The 21920-nt window shown below is 45.7% G+C and overlaps 1 protein-coding gene across 2 annotated transcripts in view; it reads left to right on the forward strand.

The window, feature by feature from the left end:
* Window positions 1-21920, forward strand: part of LOC140395620 (E3 ubiquitin-protein ligase rnf213-alpha-like) — a 183743-nt gene that overhangs the window by 39163 nt on the left and 122660 nt on the right. For both annotated transcript variants that reach the window (XM_072483605.1, XM_072483606.1), the window contains 5 exons: window positions 3217-3435; window positions 7112-7301; window positions 8050-8105; window positions 16097-16277; window positions 18228-18386. In XM_072483605.1, the coding sequence (XP_072339706.1) occupies window positions 3217-3435; window positions 7112-7301; window positions 8050-8105; window positions 16097-16277; window positions 18228-18386 (805 nt within the window). The remainder of the gene's footprint in view (window positions 1-3216; window positions 3436-7111; window positions 7302-8049; window positions 8106-16096; window positions 16278-18227; window positions 18387-21920) is intronic.

Below are 21920 nucleotides of genomic sequence, written 5' to 3' on the forward strand. Positions count from 1 at the left end.
TTGCAGTGTTAATGTAAGCCTACTTGTGACAATAATAAAGATTATTATATGAAGGGAATCCTGTTCCTGCTCAAAGTGTCATAGGATTTCATGCATTAATATGAACAGGCAGACCAGAAAGACCGCATTTCTGACACACTCTGCAGCACTCCCTTAGTGCTTCATGTTAACCCTAGATTTATGCTGATTTCTTGGTATCAGAATTTTATGGGGAAAGCTGGTATTACGATCCCGGACCAGCCACCAACAGTGGCTAAGATACCGGACAGAAACCCCAATATTTGATTTTAATTTTTAAAAAAATAAATACATTTTGAGTACCCAATTCTTTTTTTTCCAATTAAGGGCAATTTAATGTGGCCAATGCACCTACCCTGCACACCTTTGGGTCGTGAGGGTGAGACCCACACAGACACGGAGAAGAATGTGCAAACTCCACACGAACATTGACCTGGGGCCAGAATCAAATATTAAAACAAACTTAATTACTAACACAGTATTAAAATGTTTTTAACATCACACAAGAAAATAGTTTACAATTACCCCTGAAACAATGCTAATCAATAGAGTGACACAATAACACTTAACTGCTATCTTTATTTCCACTCAAAAAACAAAACCAACTCTGATCCAATCCACTTTAAATATAGTTAGCATTCTGGAATACTTGTAAAGACTTGTCTTGAATACTTGAGACAGAGAGATCTTTTGAGACTGCTTAAAGAAAAAGACCTGATACATTGTGAGAATAATGCAAAATCTGGCTGTATTTGTTCAGAAATCTTCTCGGCTTGCCATCCAGCCAAAAATTAACTCTCTGAAATCCTCAACCCCTGCCTTCTCCCATTAACTACATCATCTTGGGCGACATGGTGGCGCAGTGGTTAGCACTGCTGCCTACGGTGCTGAGGACCCGGGTTCAATCCCAGCCCCAGGTCACTTTCCGTGTGGAATTTACACATTACCCCCCCCCGTGTCTTCGTGGGTCTCACCCCCACAACCTAAAGATGTGCAGGATAGGTGGATTGGCCACGTTAAATTGCCCCTTAATTGGAAAAAAATAATTGGATACTTTAAATTTATTTTTTAAAAACTACATTATTTCACTAAACTGAAACAATGGGCTGAATTCGCCGCCATCGGGATTCTCCGTTTTGCTGGCAGCCCAGGGGTTTCCCGATGGCATGGGGCTGCCCCATAATGGGAAACCCCATTGACCAGCCGGCGACACGGAAAATCCCGACGGCGTGCCACACCTGAAATCTGGTGTGGCGGGGCGGAGAAACCCGCCCCCTACTCCACATGGAACCTTCTTAATATTAAAAAAAATTACATTACCCCAAACTTTTACGATGTTTTAATTGCACATGGGCTCAAAAAAGCCTAGCTGACTTGCAAACCAGGATTTTTAAAAACACTACTGCAGCAGTCATACACACACTAAACCAGGCTTTTAACCCTCACTGCACCAAATACATATAATACAATATATCAGAAATTCCTACATCCATCACAAGGTGAATACCTTAATGTTAATGCAAATCCTTTATCTTGAGTCTCCAATCGGATTAGTGAATATACACATTTTTTGGAACTATATGGAGTATAGTTCCAAAACTCTGTCGGCGCAACATCGAGGGCTGAATGGCCTGTACTGCGCTGTAATGTTCTATGTTCTATACCCATTTATGCACATTGAGCATTTGCCATTTTGGAAGAGCAATTTTGCATAGAGGTATTGCCAAAATTAAACAATGCAAAAGTACTGTATATCAGCATAGAGCAATGTAAACGTCCACATCCTGTACAGTTGGGGCCACTCTCCATCTTAGACAATTCTGTTTAACTTGGGTTCTTATTTTTATATACCAGAAAAATATGGTATTAGAATAGAACAATATCTCCAGTTTCTGTATAATTTAGAATATCTTTAACAATTATTTAAAAAAGACCTTTTAAATCAAAAATGCATGTTCTTACTGAAAAATCAAGGCCTATTCAATATTATCATCTTGAAATTGTGGTTGGTTCAGAATTTGAGACTTTCCAAGGCTTTTTAAATATAATGGATGATCTGTTTTGGGGATCAGGACAGCTGTGTACAAAGTAATTTGGAGAAACAACAAAGCAGTCTTCTTTCTTACGGGGCAGCACTTCTGGGGAAGAATTTTACCCCTCCCCTCCCCTCAAGGCAGGTTCTGAGGCCGAGGGGTGGGGGAGCTTAAAATTTAATGTCTGGGATTCCCACGGGAACCTCCCCACCCAAAGTTCACACTTGAGCTGTCAGGCCTCAGGCTGAAATCCTGCCCCCTCACCTATTAACATTTACTGCTCAGACTCAATTTTTAGGCTGGTGGGTGTGGGTAGGGTGGGAAACGTACAAAAAAAATACTTTTCCCCACCTTGGGTAGCCTCACTCTGAAGGCTCCCTCAGAGTTGGGGTGCCTTCCCCTCCAGAGCCATGCAGCTCTGAGACTCCCTCTCACTCCTGGGACTTGCCTTCAGGGGAGTTCCAGGCAGAGTGATGTTGTACCATTTCTGGCCACTACAGCACTGTGCCTGACCGGGTTGGAGAGCTGTTGGCCAATCTGTTTGACCGACTGCTCTCACAGGCGGGGCTTCCTTCCAAGGGCGGGCGGAAGTCCCGCCCACGTCCAAGCAACGTGCAAGTGAGCGTTAAATGGCAGTGGGACTTCAAGAGTCCCGGAGGTAGTGCGTTCCATCCCACTCTTGGGATGGTGCAAGTGCTGATTGCTTGCCATCCTTAAAATCCTTCTAGAGTGGTTGCTTGCCAAAGATAGACTTCTTTAAATACAAATTGAGAATTCAGTGATATTCTTAATGTGTGTCCTCGATGTAGCCAAGTTATGTAGGCTCTCAACTGGTCTGGAGCTTGCTAAGCAAGTTTATATGGTAACTCCTTCTGGATCAACCATGTGATGTTACTCCAGCGCTTGGTCCCAGCTTTTCCCATTTTAAAAACTTTTATCGCATTTTTTCTGTATAAGCCAATTTTGAAACGCAGGGGTGAAGAAGCCTACCGTTGTATTCCAAACTCTGAAGTTAATAGTAATGGACTGTGCATTGTGGCTGAGGATAAGCTATAGTTTGGTGTCTTCTAAAATTTAATATGTCAAAACTGTGTAATAACCACAGTGCTACTTTAAGTAAATATGTTTTCCAAGTTTTAATATATCTTGAATTTATTTTTCATAGCATTGAAACTTTACTGCAGCAGATGATGGTCAGATGTATTGATGAAGGAATTATAAAATGGGTGCAAGTGATTCCAGTTTTCCATTTATTTGGTGTCTCATCCAATCCAGCAAACCCAGATCTTCCGGGCACCAGTTTTAAATCGGAAGCCAGCTGGGCTGGACTTGATGGACTTCCAATTGTTAATTTCAGAGACCAATTTCAGTACAAAAAGCCAAGGTAAACCATTTATTTTAACCCATGAGGTCAGTTGGTATACAATATCCCTGTGGCCCTGTAGACAAATTGTTGCAGTTTCTCTGATGTTAAATTAACTTGTGTGAGTTAATTGGCAAGGAGTTAATTGACAGGGTCCCTAATTAAGAATCTAGGATACAAGCACAAACTGGCAAACCCATCGTTCTTTATCTGTCATTCTGACCCATATTCTGACTCCTGTAGTGGAGATCTGCATAAATTTCTTAGCTGTAGCAAATATATATATTTTATATGTAACTATATATTATGTGTGTGTGAGAAATTGTGCATGAATGCACCTGTATGTGTGTGTGTGTCGTGTGTGTGTGTGTCGTCTGTGTGTGTGTGTCGTCTGTGTGTGTGTGTCGTCTGTGTGTGTGTGTCGTCTGTGTGTGTGTGTCGTCTGTGTGTGTGTGTCGTCTGTGTGTGTGTGTGTCGTCTGTGTGTGTGTGTCGTCTGTGTGTGTGTGTCGTCTGTGTGTGTGTGTCGTCTGTGTGTGTGTGTCGTCTGTGTGTGTGTGTGTCGTCTGTGTGTGTGTGTGTCGTCTGTGTGTGTGTGTGTGTCGTCTGTGTGTGTGTGTGTCGTCTGTGTGTGTGTGTGTGTCGTCTGTGTGTGTGTGTGTGTCGTCTGTGTGTGTGTGTGTGTCGTCTGTGTGTGTGTGTGTGTCGTCTGTGTGTGTGTGTCGTCTGTGTGTGTGTGTCGTCTGTGTGTGTGTGTCGTCTGTGTGTGTGTGTCGTCTGTGTGTGTGTGTCGTCTGTGTGTGTGTGTCGTCTCTGTGTGTGTGTGTCGTCTGTGTGTGTGTGTCGTCTGTGTGTGTGTGTCGTCTGTGTGTGTGTGTCGTCTGTGTGTGTGTCGTCTGTGTGTGTGTGTGTGTGTGTGTCGTCTGTGTGTGTGTGTCGTCTGTGTGTGTGTCGTCTGTGTGTGTCCGTCCGTCCGTCCGTCCCAGGACAGTAAGACATTGATAGTCATATACACTGACGGCAGGGTACCTGCAGTTTAAAAACTTCCTACGGAAGGAGACCAGGTTCTTCCCAGAGGTGGAGTGATGTGAACGGTGCCAGGGAGCCCGGCCAACCACGCCCACATTTCTTCGAGGCAATATCCAAAGTGGTGGGGATGAGGAAGGAGCCATGCCCGAAAGTGGCGGTCTTCGGGGTATCAGACCAGCCAGATTTCTTCATGGGGAGGAGGGCGGATGCCCTTGCCTTTGCCTCCATGATCGGCCACCATAGAATCCTGCTCGGTTGGCGATCAGCACCATCTAAAGCTACAGATTGGCTTTCCGACCTATCGGAATTTCTCCAAATGGAGAAAAAATCAAATTCATCATCCGTGGGTCGGAAGAGGGCTTCCACAAAACATGGGAGCCATTCACCCAACTGTTCCGCGACCTGTTTGTGGCCAACACATAAATAAATAAATAGCCAGTAGCCAGGGAAAGATAGCCAGGACAAGACAAAGAGGAAAGCGAGGGAGGACCGGGGGGGCGGCGCAAAGAGAGGTAGCAAAACCCAGCAAGAAAGAAAGAATGGGGGGCAGCAGTGAAGAAGGAAGGGGGGACGTCGGGGAGAGGGGGGGTGGGGGGAGGGGGGTACGCTGAGCCAGACAGTGACGGACTGTAAATAGAGAAACCTAAGAAGAAGCCTTTGTTGGATACTGTACAATAAAGGAAAACGAACGGCAATGTATATAATTTTGAAAATGCCAATAAAAAGATTTTCAAAAGAAAATTAACTGTCCGTAATATCAGGAAACGGCAAAGAAAAGACGATGGGTCCTGATGACATCCAAGCAGTAATGCTGAAGGCCTCTGCTTCAGAACTGGCTCGCCAAGCAGTTTCAGTATAACCACAACACTGGCGTCTATCCAATAATATGGGAAAGTGCCCAAGTGTGCCCTGTCCACACAAAAACAAGACTTTCAGTTTCTACCCCATTAGCCTGATCATCTTCATCAGTACTATCAAGTGACACTTTTGCTCACAGATGTCCAGTTTGAGTTCCACTGGGGCCACTCCACCCCAGACTTGGTCCAAAAATGCACAAAAGAACAGAGTTTGAGATGTTATGTGAGACTGACTGCCCTTGACATCAATGCAAAGTGGTGGGGAGAGGGTGTTGGTGGTGGGGGTAGCGGGAGTGTGGCGGGCAGGTTGGGGAGCTGCAGGGGTTGTCACAGGACTGTCCATTGGTTAGAATCATACTTGGCACAAACAAAGACGGTTGAATTTGTTGGAGGCCAATCATCTCAACCCCAAGATATCACTGCAGGAGTCCCTAGGCTCCACCTGACCGTCCGTCCATTGTAAGATGTGAAGTGGGAATGTTTGCAGGTGATTGCCCAGTGTTCAGAACCATTTTTAACACCTCAGAAACTGAAGCTGTCCATGTGCACATGGACGAAGACCTGGACAACATTCAGGCTGGGGCTGATAAATTGCAAGTAACGTTTGCGCCACACAAGTGCCAGGCAATAACCATCTTCAACATTAAGGAATCTAACCATCTCCCTTTGACATTCAATGGCATTACTATTGCTGAATCCCCCACCATCAGCCTCGCGAACATGGACTAGCCTTATAAATGTTGTTCCAAGAGCAAGTCAAAGGCTGGGAATTCTGTGCTGAGTAACTCCCTCTGACTCCCTATAGCCTGCCTACCATCTGGAAGGCACTAGTGTGATAGGCTATTGTCATTTGTCTGAAATGAGTGTGGCTCCAACAACATAAGAACTTCAATACAATCCAGGACAAAGCAGCACGCTTGACCGCTACCCCATTCACTCCCTCCACTACTGATGTGCAGTATCAGCAGTGTATACTGTGTACCAGATGCATCCCAGGACTCCATCGACAGCTCCTTCCAATCCCGTGACCTCCACCGCCTAGAAGGACAAGGGCAGCAGACACATGGGAACACCACCATCTACATGATCCACTCCAAGTTGCACACCATCCTGACTTGGAACTACATCGCTGTTCCTTCACTGTTGCTGGGTCAAACTCCCTCCCTAACAGCATTGAGCATATCTACACCAAAAGACTGCAACAGCTCTAGAAGGTGGCTCACCATCTTCTCAACGGCAATTATGGATTAACAGCACACAAAAAAATAATCCTAGGTTTGATCCCTAATTTACGTTGAGTTAGTTGATCTCATAGCAGGCATGGCCGCTGGCATAGGTGTTTCCAGGCTGTTGAGTATAAGTTAATGTGTCTACCGTTTGTCTATTCAACAACCACTGAGCCTTGTGAATATGATATGATGATCTGTATAGTTGAATAGCTTGATGACATTCACTGCCAAGGTTCATGGAATGAATGGCCTCTGAGTTATGCATCAGATGATAATTATTATTAATGTTGGCAGTGGACATTCAGAAAACTGATTAGAGAAGGAGGGAATTTTTGATTGCCTCTACATTGCTATTTATTTTCATCAATGTCTGAATCTAATTCATACATTTAAGTGTTGAAACTCTTGGAACATCAAGCAATGCATCTTTCAACAATGTAGGTCAACCATTTAAATTGTACAATTTAAAGAACATTTTCATATTTCTGGCAGCCCTTAAAATAGGCTCCTTTGAAAATGCTCATCATTCAGTGTGCACAATGACATGTGATGTATTTAACTTTTTGTGAATTATTTTATGAAGGGACCTGCTTGATCTGATGTGCAAAAATAAGCATTTGATGACAGTGGATAGACTGTTAATCCGATCTTGGTTCAGTTTATTGCCAATGGAAGCTTTGCCAGAGTACTTAAAAATGATGACTCCTGATCTACTTGATATCCTACAAGGAATCTTTCAGAGAGTGAAGATTGGCTATACACGCAGAAATGAGGTTTGTGTTTGAGACAAGTTGTATGCTTAATGCTAGTTCAAGGCAAGCCAAGTTTTTAAAATAAATTTAGAGTACCCAATTTTTTTCCAATTCAGGGGCAATTTAGCGTGGCCAATCCACCTACCCTGCACATCTTTGGGTTGTGGGGGCGAAACCCACGCAAACGGGGAGAATGTGCAAACTCCACACGGACAGTTACCCAGAGCCCGGATCGAACCTGGGACCTCGGTGCCACGAGGCAGCAGTGCTAACCCACTGCGCCACCGTGCTGCCCTAGGCAAGCCAAGTTACAGATTCCTTCCCCATACCTAATTTTTCTTATAACTTCTGATTCTGATAATTTGATCTCAATTCTATAAATGGCAACACCTTGCCTTGTAATCTTAATCCCTGTCCCTGTTTTCGGGGTTAAACAATTTAGCCACAAACGTGAGAATTTGAGCATTCACTTTTTAAAATTAATGCACTGAATGATTCAAATCGAATTATGTACTGGAAGCATTATCACTTGTATTGTGGTAATGCTTCTAAAATAACAATATAATGCTTTTAGTAATCTTACAATGTATAACTCCAGTTTTTGTGGCATTGTATTAATTCACACATTGTGTTCATATCTAAGTATTGCATTAATGACCTATGATGTGAATATTTTAGTTGGATTTTATTATGAAAGCATTTTAGTAGTGTATTGGTAAACTTAGTTTTGATTCTGTTGTTTTTGCTTTTATCTATATTATGCTTGTAGCATTTAGAAAACCTGTTGAAACATGTAAAAGAAAGCGTGGATAGTCATCAAAGCAGGTACATCAGTTTCTAATACTATATCTATCTGATCTGCCTTATTTAAAGAGTGTTATTGAACATACAGGTGGATTCCTAAGATTAGAGAATTGTCCTATTAGGGGAGATTGAATACTATACCTGTTTTCTCTAGTTTAGAATAATAAAGGATGATCTCATTGAAACACATAAAATTCTTAAAGGGGATTGATAGGATAGATTCTGTGAGGATGTGTCCCCACTGGGGAGTTTGAAGTAGAGGCCACAATCTCAGAATAAAATGCCGAGCATTTTAGGACTGAGGTGAGCTATCTCTTCACTCAGAATGGATCAGTGGAATTCTCTAACCTGGAGGGCTATGGACGCTCAGTCATTGAGCATATTGAAGGACATGCGGGTAGTGTGCAAAGGTGGATTTGAAGCAAAAGATTAGCCAATGTATTGAATGACAGAGGAGATTTGAAGGCCACATGGTTCACTCCTCCTATTCCTTATGTTTTTACCTGTCTTTAGCATCATAAATACATTAGCCACTGGCCTTGTGGTGAATTGAATTTCTTGATTGCATTTTGGTGCCCAACAATAAACACAGGATGATGGGTCTGCAGCCAACTTCACTAAGGAAATAAAACATAGTTATAGAAAATGGTTGCTGAATTTGGTGTCACAATTTTTTCAAGTTACAAAGCAGCATCTTTCAGCAAATTTATTTTTTGAATCTTCCTCAAATTTCAGTTCCCCTTTTATCAATTCTTTTTTTTTTTATTAAATATTTTATTGAAAATTTTTGGTCAACCAACACAGTACATTGTGCATCCTTTACACAATATTATAACAACACAAATAACAATGACCTATTTTATAAACAAAAAATGAATAAATAATAAATAACAAAAATGAAAACTAGCCCTAATTGGCAACTGCCTTGTCACAAGTAATACTCTCCAAAAATATAATTTAACAGTCCAATATATAATTATCTGTAGCAACGACCTATACATACTATACAGTATATATTAACAACCCTGAGAGTCCTTCTGGTTCCTCCTCTCTTTCCCCCCCCCCCCCCCCCCCCCCCCCCACCATCTTGGGCTGCTGGTGCTGCCTTCTTTTTCCCATTCCGTCTATCTTTCTGCGAGGTATTCGACGAACGGTTGCCACCGCCTGGTGAACCCTTGAGCCGACCCCCTTAGGACGAACTTAATCCGCTCTAGCTTTATAAACCCCGCCATGTCATTTATCCAGGTCTCCACCCCCGGGGGCTTGGCTTCTTTCCACATTAGCAATATCCTGCGCCGGGCTACTAGGGACGCAAAGGCCAAAACATCGGCCTCTCTCGCCTCCTGCACTCCCGGCTCTTGTGCAACCCCAAATATAGCCAACACCCAGCTTGGTTCGACCCGGACTCCTACTACTTTTGAAAGCACCTTTGTCACCCCCATCCAAAACCCCTGTAGTGCCGGGCATGACCAAAACATATGGGTATGATTCGCTGGGCTTCTCGAGCACCTCGCACACCTATCCTCCACCCCAAAAAATTTACTGAGCCGTGCTCCAGTCATATGTGCCCTGTGTAATACCTTAAACTGAATCAGGCTTAGCCTGGCACACGAGGACGACGAGTTTACCCTGCTTAGGGCATCTGCCCACAGCCCCTCCTCGATCTCCTCCCCCAGCTCTTCTTCCCATTTCCCTTTTAGTTCATCTACCATAGTCTCCCCTTCGTCCCTCATTTCCCTATATATATCTGACACCTTACCATCCCCCACCCATGTCTTTGAGATCACTCTGTCCTGCACCTCTTGTGTCGGGAGCTGCGGGAATTCCCTCACCTGTTGCCTCGCAAAAGCCCTCAGTTGCATATACCTGAATGCATTCCCTTGGGGCAACCCATATTTCTCGGTCAGCGCTCCCAGACTCGCGAACTTCCCATCCACAAACAGATCTTTCAGTTGCGTTATTCCTGCTCTTTGCCACATTCCATATCCCCCATCCATTCCCCCCGGGGCAAACCTATGGTTGTTTCTTATCGGGGACCCCCCCCCAAGGCTCCAGTCTTTCCCCTATGCCGTCTCCACTGTCCCCAAATCTTCAGTGTAGCCACCACCACCGGGCTTCTGGTGTAGTTCCTCGGTGAGAACGGCAATGGGGCTGTCACCATAGCCTGTAGGCTAGTCCCCCTACAGGACGCCCTCTCTAATCTCTTCCACGCCGCTCCCTCCTCCTCTCCCATCCACTTACTCACCATTGAAATATTAGCGGCCCAATAATACTCACTTAGGCTCGGTAGTGCCAGCCCCCCCCTATCCCTGCTACGCTGTAAGAATCCCTTCCTCACTCTCGGGGTCTTCCTTGCCCACACAAAACCCATGATGCTCTTTTCAATCCTTTAAAAAAAAAAAAAAAAAAGCCTTCGTGATCACCACCGGGAGGCACTGAAACACAAAGAGGAATCTCGGGAGGACCACCATCTTAACCGCCTGCACCCTCCCTGCCATTGACAGGGATACCATATCCCATCTCTTAAAATCCTCCTCCATCTGTTCCACCAACCGCGTTAAATTTAACCTATGCAATGTGCCCCAATTCTTAGCTATCTGGATCCCCAGGTAACGAAAGTCCCTTGTTACCTTCCTCAACGGTAGGTCCTCTATTTCTCTACTCTGCTCCCCTGGATGCACCACAAACAACTCACTTTTCCCCATGTTCAATTTATACCCTGAAAAATCCCCAAACTCCCCAAGTATCCGCATTATTTCTGGCATCCCCTCCGCCGGGTCCGCCATGTATAGTAGCAAATCGTCCGCATACAAAGATACCCGGTGCTCTTCTCCTCCCCTAAGTACTCCCCTCCACTTCTTGGAACCCCTCAACGCTATCGCCAGGGGCTCAATCGCCAGTGCAAACAATAATGGGGACAGAGGGCATCCCTGCCTTGTCCCTCTATGGAGCCGAAAATATGCAGATCCCCGTCCATTCGTGACCACGCTCGCCACTGGGGCCCTATACAACAGCTGCACCCATCTAACATACCCCTCTCCAAAACCAAATCTCCTCAACACCTCCCACAAATAATCCCACTCCACTCTATCAAATGCTTTCTCTGCATCCATCGCCACTACTATCTCCGTTTCTCCCTCTGGTGGGGCCATCATCATTACCCCTAACAACCTCCGTATATTCGTGTTCAGCTGTCTCCCCTTCACAAACCCAGTTTGGTCCTCGTGGACCACCCCCGGGACACATTCCTCTATTCTCATTGCCATTACCTTGGCCAGGACCTTGGCATCTACATTTAGGAGGGAAATAGGTCTATAGGACCCGCATTGTAGCGGGTCCTTTTCCTTCTTTAAGAGAAGCGATATCGTTGCTTCAGACATAGTTGGGGGCAGTTGTCCCCTTTCCTTTGCCTCATTAAAGGTCCTCGTCAATACCGGGGCGAGCGAGTCCACATATTTTCTATAGAATTCGACTGGGAATCCATCCGCTCCCGGGGCCTTTCCCGCCTGCATGCTCCTAATTCCTTTCACCACTTCTTCTACCTCGATCTGTGCTCCCAGTCCCACCCTTTCCTGCTCTTCCACCTTGGGAAATTCCAGCCGATCCAAGAAGCCCATCATTCTCTCCCTCCCATCCGGGGGTTGAGCTTCATATAATTTTTTATAAAATGTCTTGAACACTCCATTCACTCTCTCCGCTCCCCGCTCCATCTCTCCTTCCTCATCCCTCACTCCCCCTATTTCCCTCACTGCTCCCCTTTTCCTCAATTGGTGTGCCAGCAACCTGCTCGCCTTCTCCCCATATTCGTACTGTACACCCTGTGCCTTCCTCCATTGTGCCTCTGCAGTGCCTGTAGTCAGCAAGTCAAATTCTACATGTAGCCTTTGCCTTTCCCTGTACAGTCCCTCCTCCGGTGCTTCCGCATATTGTCTGTCCACCCTCAAAAGTTCTTGCAGCAACCGCTCCCGTTCCTTACTCTCCTGCTTCCCTTTATGTGCCCTTATTGATATCAGCTCCCCTCTAACCACCGCCTTCAACGCCTCCCAGACCACTCCCACCTGGACCTCCCCATTATCATTGAGTTCCAAGTACTTTTCAATGTACCCCCTCACCCTTAGACACACCCCCTCATCTGCCATTCGTCCCATGTCCATTCTCCAGGGTGGGCGCCCTCCTGTTTCCTCCCCTATCTCCAAGTCCACCCAGTGTGGAGCGTGATCCGAAATGGCTATAGCCGTATACTCCGTTCCCCTCACCTTCGGGATCAATGCCCTACCCAGCACAAAAAAGTCTATTCGCGAGTAGACTTTATGGACATAGGAGAAAAACGAGAACTCCTTACTCCTAGGTCTGCTAAATCTCCACGGGTCTACACCTCCCATCTGCTCCATAAAATCTATAAGTACCTTGGCTGCTGCCGGCCTCCTTCCAGTCCTTGACTTCGACCTATCCAGCCCTGGTTCCAACACCGTATTAAAATCTCCCCCCATTATCAGCTTTCCCATCTCTAGGTCCGGAATGCGTCCTAGCATCCGCCTCATAAAATTGGCATCATCCTAGTTCGGGGCATATACGTTTACCAAAACCACCGTCTCCCCCTGTAGTTTGCCACTCACCATCACGTATCTGCCCCCGTTATCCGCCACTATAGTCTTTACCTCGAACATTACCCGCTTCCCCACTAATATAGCCACCCCCCTGTTTTTCGCATCTAGCCCCGAATGGAACACCTGCCCCACCCATCCTTTGCGTAGCCTAACCTGGTCTATCAGTTTCAGGTGTGTTTCCTGTAACATAACCACATCTGCCTTAAGTTTCTTAAGGTGTGCGAGTACCCGTGCCCTCTTTATCGGCCCGTTCAGCCCTCTCACGTTCCACGTGATCAGCCGAGTTGGGGGGCTTCCTACGCCCCCCCCCTTGTCGATTAGCCATCACCTTTTTCCAGCTCCTCACCCGGTTCCCACGCAGCTGTATCTCCCCCAGGCGGTGCCCCCCCGCCCATCCCCTCCCATACCAGCTCCCCCCTCTCCCCAGCAGCAGCAACCCAGTAATTCCCCCCTCCCACCCCCCCCGCTAGATCCCCCGCTAGCGTAATTACTCCCCCCATGTTGCTCCCAGAAGTCAGCAAACTCTGGCTGACCTCGGCTTCCCCCCGTGACCTCGGCTCGCACCGTGCGACGCCCCCTCCTTCCTGCTTCTCTATTCCCGCCATGATTATCATAGCGCGGGAACCAAGCCCGCGCTTCTCCCTTGGCCCCGCCCCCAATGGCCAACGCCCCATCTCTTCCACCTCCCCTCCTCTCCCCATCACCACCTGTGGGAGAGAGAAAAGTTACCACATCGCAGGATTAGTACATAAAACCCCTCTTTGCCCCCCACATTCGCCCCACCACTTTGTTCGAACGTTCTTTTTAATAACCCGCTCATTCCAGTTTTTCTTCCACAATAAAAGTCCACGCTTCATCCGCCGTCTCAAAGTAGTGGTGCCTCCCTCGATATGTGACCCACAGTCTTGCCGGTTGCAGCATTCCAAATTTTATCTTCTTTTTATGAAGCACCGCCTTGGCCCGATTAAAGCTCGCCCTCCTTCTCGCCACCTCCGCACTCCAGTCTTGATAAACGCGGATCACCGCGTTCTCCCATTTACTGCTCCGAGTTGTCTTCGCCCATCTAAGGACCATTTCTCTATCCTTAAAACGGAGGAATCTCACCACTATGGCTCTGGGAATTTCTCCTGCTCTCGGTCCTCGCGCCATCACTCGGTATGCTACCTCCAACGGACCCGCCGGGGCCTCCGCTCCCATTAACGAGTGCAGCATCGTGCTCACATATGCCCCGACGTCCGCTCCCTCCGCACCTTCAGGAAGACCAAGAATCCTCAGGTTGTTCCTCCTTGCGTTGTTTTCCAGTGCCTCCAACCTTTCCACACATCGTTTCTGATGTGCCTCCTGCGTCTCCGTCTTCACCACCAGGCCCTGTATATCGTCCTCATTCTCGGCTGCCTTTGCCTTCACGACCCGAAGCTCCCGCTCCTGGGTCTTTTGTTCCTCCTTTAGCCCTTCGATCGCCTGTAGTATCGGGGCCAACAGCTCTTTCTTCATTTCCTTTTTGATCTCTTCCACACAGCATTTCAGGAACTCTTGTTGTTCAGGGCCCCATGTTAAACTGCCACCTTCCGACGCCATCTTGGTTTTTGCTTGCCTTCCTTGCCGCTGTTCTAAAGGATCCACTGCAATCTGGCCACTCTCTCCTCCTTTTTCCATCCGTATCCAGGGGGGATTCCCTTCTGGTTTACCGCACAGTGTTTTTAGCCGTCAAAATTGCCGTTGGGGCTCCTATCAAGTGCCCAAAAGTCCGTTTCACAGGGAGCTGCCGAAACGTGCGACTCAGCTGGTCATCGCCGCACCCGGAAGTCCCCTTTTATCAATTCTAATGTTACTTGATATGCAAGCCGTGCTGTATAATGATGGTTTTAAGTGTACTGTGGAACTGAAAGCCTACCAGAATGGAGCATGTAGAGAAAGCGCCTTTCCACGATGCTGGATGTCTATTGGTTAGCAAAGCATATGGGATCTTGGGCTTCATAGATAGGGACATTGAGTTCATAAGCAGCTATTCTGAACCTATATAAGGTTCTGGTTCCACTTCTGGTGACCAAATTTTAGGAAAAATTCCTGAAGCTGCAGAGGAGATTTACAAAGGCTATTCCAGAGAAGGGGATTTTAGTTTGAGGTTAGGTTAGAAATGCTCCGGTTGTTCTCCTTGGAGCAAAGGAGATTGAGGAGAGATTTGATAGCAGTGTGGGCTAGGATAAAATAAATAAGGAAAAGCTTATCCCATTAGTTGATGGAACATAATTTTGGGCAGGATATGCAGGGAGAATGTGAGGAAGAACTCTTTACGCAGTGAATGGTATTGACCTGAACTCACTGCCTACTGTCCTGGTGGATGCAGAAGCAATCAATGGTTTGAAAAGAAAATTGGATTGGCACTGGAAAGTAATAAACTTGCAGGGCTATGGGAACTGAGCTGGATTATTCTGCAGCCAACTGGTATGGGCTCGGTGGACCGAATGACCTCTTCCTGTGCCGTCAATGTCACTATTGCTTCCCACAAAGACCGTGATTGAAGGAATCCAAGATGTCTGAACTAGTAATATTTATATTAAATCTTTTGTGCAAGTGAAAATAATTTGTAACTATCTAGAAAACTGAATTTTGGTTTTAATGAGAATATTACAACATTAAGTGTTGCAACTTTGAAGAATTTTCACTGCTCTAGATATGCTCACCTGTTGCAGGAAATCATATTGGGAGAAAGTGTTGGCAGAGTTGAAGTTGTCAGAAAGGGATGATTTATGGGCCGGTTTAGCTCAGTGGGCTAGACAACTGGTTTGTAATGCAGAACAAGGCTAGCAGCCCGGGTTTCATTCCCGTACTGGCTTACCCGAACAGGTGCCGGAATGTGGCGACTAGGAGCTTTTCCCAGTAACTTCATACTTGTAACAATAAAAGATGATTATTATTATTAATCTTTTGAGAGGGAGATTATAAATGTCTGTGAAATTCGTATCTTATACATTGTATGTAAATGATATGTGAATATAAATCTGTACTTGGGATGTGGGTGTATGTACATTGCATTTCTTTAGTTGCAGTGGGATAACGTATAATGTGAGGAAAAAGACAAACCTAAAAGGTTAAACGTCGTGTCCCAAGTATGTTTGTGCAGGTTTTGATTTTCATTCTGCCCACTTAAATTTAAGTGTGGTAACGTTGGGTGTTAATTGGTAGTGAATACCTAATAATCTGTCATTTAATACTCTTCCATACATTACAGTCTATCACTATGCCAATGGTTTTCTGTCACTCTTTGAATTAAAAAATTTGTACCAGATCATTGCCAGTCATGAATCAATTGGTCTTTCTAATGAGCTTTACTTTATAAAGGTAATTGCAAATGTACATTGTTTTGAGAAATATATGTCAATATCTCAATGTTTCCACTTCTAGTGATCTTGGTGGTGAACATATCGAAGCATGCATGAAGATCATTTTGAAAATCCATGAGAAGATATGTAAATCTCGAGCATTGAGCGTTGTAGAAATCATCACCATTTCTATTGGGTTAATCAGCAAGCTTTCTGAATTAAAAAAATCCTCGCTAAAGGCATCAGTAAAAACAAATACACAGGTGAAACAGCCGATATAATAACTTATGGTTAAAATCATTTAAATTTAATAATTGTCGATTTATATTTCTTAATAAAAAATTATTTTCTTTAAATTGTTTGCGTGCGATGTTGGATATTCTGTACAATTGGATGATGATGAAGGGAGGCACGGTAGCACAGTGGTTAGCACTGTTGCTTCACAGCACCAGGGACCGGGTTCAATTCCCGGCTTGGGTCACTGTCTGTGTGGAGTCTGCACGTTCTCCCTGTGCCAGTGGATTTCCTCCGGGTGCTCCGGTTTCCTCCCACAAGTCCCGAAAGATGTGCTTGTTAGGTGAATTGGACATTCTGAATTCTCCCTCTGTGTATCCGAACAGGCGCCGGAATGTGGCGACGAGGGGATTCTCACAGTAACTTCATTGCAGTGTTAATGTAAGGCTACTTGTGACACTAATAAAGATTATTACTAGAAATTTCTAATTTTTTTTTTAAGGAATACTGTAAGATAGTAAAAAAGGGATGGTTACAGCACAGGAGACTATTCAACCCATCATGTCCATGCCAGCTCGCTGCAAATGCAAGATAATTAATTCAATTCTCTTTTGAAGGTTTTGATTGAATCTACTTCCATCACAGGCGTAGGCTGAGCTTTCCAGATTCAAAGCATTCGCTCCATTAAAGGGTTTTTCATTCTGTTACTGTTGATTTTACTACTTGCCTTAAATTGGTGCTCTTTGTTTCTACATGCTTCCATCAGCAGAAACTATTTCTCCCCATCTGCTCTTCCACATCTCCCATAAATTTGTACACCTCTGTCAAATCACCGGTATTCTCGACTCCAAGGAGATCAGCCCCAGCTCCTTCAATCTATCCACATAACTGAAGTTCCTTGTCTCTAGAATCATTCTGATGATCCTTCACACACATGTAGACATATGTACCAATTAGGAGCAGAAATAGGCCACTCAGTCCTTTCAGCTTGCTCCACCATTCAATGAGATCATGGCGGTTCTGGACTCTTCCGTAGAAATATTCAAAGACATTGCTTCCACAGCCTTTTGCGTGAGAGTTCAAAGATACTTAGTCCCCAGAGAAAAATCTAATTTCTCACCCACATGGGCAACCATCAGTCTGCCTCTCTCCCTCTCTCTCCCTCTCCCTCAGTGTCGTCGTCCCCCGCCCGCAGTGTGCCTGAGTATGTGTATCCCCTCTCGCAATGTGTGCCTGTGTCACCTCCTGTTTCAGTGCGTGTTCGTGTCTCCCCCTGTCTGTCTGTATGTGAATCTCTTTTTCTCTCTCTCTCTCTCTGTCTGCCTCTCTCTCAGTCTGCCTCTCTGTGTCTGTCTCTGTGTCACTCTTGTGTCTCTTTTATTCTCTCTCCCTTTCTCTCTCTTTCTGTCTGTCTCTCTTTCTGTCTCTCTCTCTCTCTCAGTCGCTCTCTCTTTCTGTCCCTCTCTGTGTGTCTCTCTGTGCATGCGTGCACATGGGTGTGTGCCTCTATGTGTGCGTGTGTGTGCGCCTGTCTCGCTCTCACTCTCTTTCTCTTACTCATTCTTTCTCCCTTTCCCCCTCTCACCTCTCCCTCCCCCTCTCTTCACAGCACCAGGGACCCGGGTTTGATTCCCCGCTGGGTCACTGTCTATACGGAGTCTGCACGTTCTCCCCGTGTCTGGGTGGGTTTCCTCCGGGTCCTCCGGTTTCCTCCCACAAATCCCGAAAAACATGCTTGTTAGGTGAATTGGATATTCTGAATTCTCCCTCGGTGTACCCGAACAGGTGCCAGAATGTGGTGACCGGGGGAATTTTCGCAGTATCTTCATCGCAGTGTTTGGAACACTAATGAAGATTATTATTATTGAAAGGCAGTTAAATTTTCGCTGGCTACCTCCGTTTCATGCACTTATTATGATAGCGCTTTAACTCAGTCTTTGAAGGATAAGTCAGTGAACACTTTTTAAAAAAAAACTTAGATTGCAGATGAGAAATCTCAAAATGAGGAAGGCCCAACAATGCAAAGCACTGAAATATTCCGAAACAAAGCTTTGGAAATTACAAGAAGTTGGCTGAAAGATGTCCTTAACACAAGTGGATATGAATTTGGTATTTCGATCAAACGACCTGAACTCCAGGTAAGGCCATTTTGTGATGAGAGCTAAATTAATTTCTCCTGAAGTGTAAACGGTCATGGAATATGGGATTTCGCCTCATGGCAACAATTTGGGCACAATTGCTAAATTTATTATTTATTCATTTTTTTGTGCTTTTGAGATTAACTTTTGTTTCATTTTAACTGTTAAATAATAAGAACTGCTTGAGCTTATTTTATTTGGGATCTTAACTAAGCGAAGCTGAGTAGAATCTCCGGCAGCAGCACACCCCTCCCCGATGAACCCAATGCATTCTATGCTCGTTTCGAGCATGAAACCATCAAACCCCTGTCAATTGCCCCGGCAGCCTTGGACACACCCATACCCACCATCACCGCATCCAAAGTCAGATCAGCCTTCTTGAAAATGAATCCTCGGAAAGCAACGAGTCCTGATGGAGTCCCTGGTCAGATCCGGCATGGACCAATTGGCGGGTATGTTTACGGACGGCTTCAATCTCTCCTTACGCCGTTCCGAGGTTTCCACCTGTTTCAAGAAGACGACCATCATACCGGTGCCAAAGAAGAACCAGGCAACGTGCCTCAATGACTACCATCCGGTGGCCTTGATATCGATCATTATGAAGTGTTTCGAGAGGTTGGTCATGAGACACATCAACTCCATACTCCCAGAATGCTGTGATCCACTGCAATTTGTGTACCGCCACAACCGGTCCACAGCAGATGCCATCTCCCTGGCCCTATACCCATCGCTGGAGCATCTCGACATCAAGTGCTCCTACGTCAGACTCCTATTCATTGACAAGCTTCAACACCATAATCCCAGCCAAACTTCTATCAAAGCTCCAAAACCTAGAACTTGGCTTCTCCCTCTGCAACTGCTTCCTCGACTTCCGGACCCATAGACCACAATCAGTAAGGATAAACAACAATGCCTCCTCCACGATAGTCCTCAATACGTCGACGATATGACCAAGAAAGCACAGCAGCGCCTATACTTCCTCTGGAAATTAGGGAAATTCATCATGTCCACGTTGACTCTTACCAATTTTTACAGATGCACCATAGAAAGCATCCTATCTGGCTGCATCACAATCTGGTATGGCAACTACCTGACCCAACTACAGAGAGTTCTCAATACAGCCCAGTCCATCATACAAACCCGCCTCCCATCCATTGACTCTGTCTGCAGCATGATCAAAGACCCCTTCTACCCAGGTTATTCTCTCTTCCATTGAGCAGGAGATACAAAAATCTGAGAACACGCGGTAACAGGTTCAAAAACATCTTCTTCCCTGCTATTATCAGACTCTTGAAAGACCCTCTTATGGACTGAACTGATCTCTTCATACATCTTCTCTACTGATTAGTACCACTCTCCCGTGTGCTTCACTTGATGCCTATGGATATGCATTTACATTGTGTATTTATGTATGTCCTATGTTTTTTTGTCAAGTATGAACGATCTGTCTGGACTGTACGCAGAACAATACTTTTCACTGTACCTCGGTACGCGTGACAATAAATCCAATCCAAATCCAACTGAATGGTTTGAAACCAGTAATAGATTGATTCATGATAACATAATGGAAGTAATATCATAGGAAGGGACAGAACTAGTGTCCTGCAAAGTGAGTTAGTAAAATTAGGTGTTACATTACTGCCCTGAAAACGCGGTTTGTTAATCTCTAGTGTCAACTGCTTGTCAGTTTAGGAATGATAAATTAAGGGAGTTTAATGTATCGCTGAAGAATGCTGATGGAAAGAAGATGTTCAGATTCCTGGGACATTGAGACAAGTTCTAGGACAGGAGTGACATGTACCTGTTCGACAAGCTTCAGCAAGGCTAAGACTGCTTTGGAGAATAGCACTGTGGTGGCGTGTTTAAACATAAGTGATTTTACTGTTTCTTGAATTCATAGAAGGAAAGCTATGCTAGACACAATGGGCTGGATTCTCCAATAATGGGGCTATGCCCCCACTCCAGCATCAAAACGCGGGTGCTTGCCCAGAGTGATTCTCCTACCTGAAAGGGACTCGCAGGGCCCTGAAGTACTCCTCGCAGCTCTGCCTGCCGATACAGAGCCCTGCACTTCCAGTCGGGAGTCCGCACATGCGCATGGCGGCGGCCTTTGGCGACCATCCCACGTGATATGGCGGACTCGCACCACGGACCGGCCCTGAAAATAAGATTTTCCCCCCCCCCCCACCCAAGATTGCGTGCACCCGCGGATCGGTGGCCCCCAATCGCTAGCCTTGCCGTCCGTGAGGGCCCCACCCCCGGTGAACGATCCCCCTGCCCCCCCAACCAGGGTGGCCGCGGACTGACTCCGCAGCTGCAACTGGCTGTTCCCGAAAGGCAAAACGTGATTAGACCCACGCCGTCGGGAACTCGGCCAGTTTTCATCAGAGAATTGCCGTGGGGGCCTCTGTCAATGGCCCCCTACCCGCACCCCATAGACAATGCGCGCGGGACCGGAGAATCGCGGGAGTGGCGTCACGCCGGATTTCGGCGTCACTGCCCATTCTCCGCCCCTGCGCTGATCACTATTTCAGTGCGGGGACTCGGAGAATCCCCCCCCCCCCAATAGCTCCCTAAATACAATACCTTTTATTGAGAATTTCGAACAAAACTTATTCAAAACTCAATTAAATCGTTGATTGAACATCTGAGGGGTAGCTGTGAGATGACTGTAGGCCACGTAAGAGTGATCTTTTCCTGGGATTCACCAGTACTCTTCCCATTGATGCGTATCTTTTCTGAGTTTCAATCAAATCGTGCAGTTGCCCACAACACAGGGCTAAATCGCTGGCTTTGAAAGCAGCCCAAGGCAGGCCAGCAGCACGGTTCAATTCCCGTACCAGCCTCCCCGAACAGGCGCCGGTATGTGGCGACTAGGGGCTTTTCACAGTAACTTCATTGAAGCCTACTTGTGACAATAAGCAATTTTCATTTCAAGTGGTCAATCTGAGATGATTGTCGGTTGCTTAACAATGTTTGCCAGAGGTCTTCCTGCTAGGCTCACCAAGAGACTTCCCATCGATACGTATCTTCTTACTTCTTTCTTGAGCATTTTCCTTCCTTTTTTAAAAACTTCTAAACCAAACAAATTCAGTTTTTGCACCACCCCACTCATCCCCACGTTAATAAAAGCAAAGGCTGCCAGAGATCTGGAATAAAAACAGAAAATGCTGGAAAACCTCTGGTCCGGCAGCATCATTGGAGCGAGAAACCAAATTAAGATTTTGAGTCCAATATTCTGAAAAATACATATCGGAGGCACAACGTTAATAGTTTCTCGCTCCACAGATGATGACAAACCTGCTGAGGCTTTCCTTCACTTTCCATCTTTATTCCAGATCTCCAACATTCAAAGTATTTTGCTTTTCTTAACATATGGAAGGAAAATAAGGGATGGGGGGAAAAACTTAATTTATTTGGGTTTTGAATTTATTTGAATTTTTAAAAAAAAGGAAGCACTGCTATTTCAAAATGTGTCAAGGACCATCACTGTTTAAATTTAGGTGAACGTAGCAGCCCACATAACAAGGTCTC

This window comes from Scyliorhinus torazame, chromosome 18 (genome assembly GCF_047496885.1).
Source record: "Scyliorhinus torazame isolate Kashiwa2021f chromosome 18, sScyTor2.1, whole genome shotgun sequence".
Taxonomy (NCBI): Eukaryota; Metazoa; Chordata; class Chondrichthyes; order Carcharhiniformes; family Scyliorhinidae; genus Scyliorhinus; species Scyliorhinus torazame.